This window comes from Habropoda laboriosa, unplaced genomic scaffold, assembly GCF_001263275.1.
Source record: "Habropoda laboriosa isolate 0110345459 unplaced genomic scaffold, ASM126327v1 scaffold89, whole genome shotgun sequence".
NCBI classification, from domain to species: Eukaryota; Metazoa; Arthropoda; class Insecta; order Hymenoptera; family Apidae; genus Habropoda; species Habropoda laboriosa.
Window position 1 is genome coordinate 1834167 of NW_017100263.1, and position 2790 is coordinate 1836956.

A 2790-nucleotide genomic window follows, 5' to 3' on the forward strand; every position below is an offset into this window, starting at 1 on the left:
TAATAAGTAGTCTATTTTTTATATTGCGGTTTGTGAGGAGTAAGGTTTTAAAATGTGGCTCCATAGAGAGTGAGGCTTGCGCCTAATGCGCCTTATGGTAAATGCGACCCTGGGAATATAATTAAACTTCGTCAATTTGTAGTTAATATTATGCATCTAAATGCAAATAAATACCACGCATTGTGTAGTAAATTGATTGTTAATCAAATTATATTCGTTTCAGATATTACTCTGTGTTCTTTGAGTTTAAACATTTTGAGTTTCGGGACATAGTACCCTTCTTTATTCCAACGCTGATGTCTTTCTTCGCACCGAATTTTGCATCGACTGTGAAACTTTGGTTGCTAATTATTCTGACAGCCAGTTTTATATTTGGTATGATCGGTTTTAATGCAGCTCATCATCATCCTGACATTTTTCACGATGGCGATATGTACAGGTTAGTTGACACTACGTTACTATAATACCTATAATATCAATCACAATCAATTTGTCTGTTACTGACGTTGCCTAAACACGTACAATATTTTACACTAAAATAATTGAGCAATACAAGGAGAAACTACAAACACGTGTTTTAAATGTTTGCAAGAAATGTTCCATATGTTTATCTTTCGCTATAAATGATGATACTTGCATTTTATTTTCTTACGGAGAAATAATTTATATTTTTTAACATGTTAGATACATATTGAATTGTTTAAGAAATATTCTATATAGTGTATTGCAAGTATACGAGGCATGTTAGCAAATAAAAGAAATTCACGTTATCGACCAAAGAAGTTATACAACTTGAAAGTTCTGATTCTAATATAATTTTGTGTGCACTTAGATCATCATACATATGTGTATCACAAGTAAAAAATAATTTTTTTCGGTGGAGATTCGCTCGGGTTTTTTCGTAATGTTGGGTACAACTTACAATTAGTAACGCTGTAAGGTAGAGTAGAAACATCAGAAGGAAAAGTAATTTGTTCACAGTAGTTGTGCACAGAAAAAATGTTTTTTGTAAGTTGCAAAATACGAATGAAATAACATATCACGCATAGATGTAAGGATACGAATATTATATAAGTATAAAACCTTCATATGCAAAGGAAGGAATAAAATTAATTTTTTTTACGATTACATGTCGGACAAATTGTTTGATTATAAATTGTTAAGGGATAAAGAATTGGACCGAATTTCACCGAAAGAAACAATTTCCTGCTTACTTCGTTATGCTCCAAATTCTACATTCTAAATGCATACTGTGATATGCTCGGTTTGCTCCAATTGGGGTATCACTGAATTAAAACACTTGAGGATCGTCGTTGCGCAGAAACAGAACTTTATTTTCGAGATTTTGACGTTACGTGACGTGCGCGTGGTAAAATAGAGAATGAACGCGGAAATGGAGAAAATAGGGCTATTTAAGGGTTCTGGGAAGATGCATTTGGGTTGTGACTATGCAGGAGAGTTGGAATGTGAAGAGTCCAGTATGAGTAATGATGAAAGTGGGTGACTCGTTGTAAATACAGATAAAACTAGGGTCTAAGAAGGAAAATATTTGAGGGTGTAACAATACGAAGTTTCAGTGAAATTAGAATGTTCTGATTGAATAACTTTTCTTGTGAACAGTATATGTATACGTGTCTACATTATTTAATCTTTTCTTGTGCATTCTTGCGTATTTCACCATTTAAAAGACTACATTTGAACTCCGTGGAAGACGAAAAAGTGTGTTTAAATTTTGTACATACATGAATGAAAATTTGTGTTCTAGGAAGGATCTCGATTGGGGTTTGCTGGAACTGGATACCGTGAGAGAACGAAAGGTGATCGATGATTCTGATTTTCTGGTGTTGACAAACTTTGGTTTACATGGTCTTCATCATCTTTTACCAACCGTGGATCATTCTTATTTACCACTTACTATCAAAGCTTTCGAGGAAACTTGCAAGGAATTTGGAATCAGTACGGAAAAGCTTAGCCAATGGCAGCTTGTAAAAGGGCAGTTTAAGCAGATATTACGTAAAGAGTCGAAAAATAATTCTCGATAAAAAAAAAGAATACCGAAAGTGATCCGAACTATAGTTATATTTTTGTAAATGATTCCTTAAGTTTGTCTATTTAATAGATGAGATATAATAATACGAATATTTAAAGCACGTAAGACAATGATACGGTTGAAACGAACCGTCGTTTCTTGATTCATCAAATCTCTGATTCATAAATCAATATTTTACGCTATTAGAGGAGGAACCGATAGAGATTATCCGAGAAGGAAGGAGAGAAAAAATGGAAAAGGAAGGTGAATATGTGTCTTATTAAGTAAACGCAGGGGACATTTTTGTTAGTATTCATTAGAATGAATATATAGGTAATAACTTATGGGAAGGGTATTTTCTGTGTAGTCTTTGAAGAAGCGAGCGTAAGAGATGTCAACACAGCATTATTACAGAAGAAATTACTTGAGGGGAATAAAATTGTTTGAGTTTGATGCTTAGTGTCTCGCTTCGAAATAAAATTTATAATCATGGTTATTTCGTGACTAAATTTCTTAACCTTTTTCACCAGTCTTGGCCAAGGCTCCTATATTACGCCAAGTTTCATTATTTTTTGAATTTTCGGATTGCCTAACCTTCCTTATAAGTAGGCACTAACCTGAGTTTAGCCTTATTAACGAGTTCACTAGGTGACCCAAGAAAAAACGCATAATCAACACTCTGTACAATTATATTACTCGAATAATTCTCAATTATGCTATAGTACGTATGATCAATAAAATATTGATGACACTGTATTTTC

The 2790-nt window shown here is 33.4% G+C and overlaps 1 protein-coding gene across 1 annotated transcript in view; it reads left to right on the forward strand.

The window, feature by feature from the left end:
- Positions 1–2493, forward strand: part of LOC108573025 — a gene marked incomplete at its 5' end in the record, with an annotated part of 24168 nt that extends 21675 nt beyond the window's left edge. Inside the window, 2 exons of the mRNA XM_017935381.1 lie at positions 224–439; positions 1766–2493. Of these exons, the coding sequence (XP_017790870.1) occupies positions 224–439; positions 1766–2042 (493 nt within the window). The remainder of the gene's footprint in view (positions 1–223; positions 440–1765) is intronic.
- Between the last annotated feature and the right edge of the window lie 297 nt (positions 2494–2790).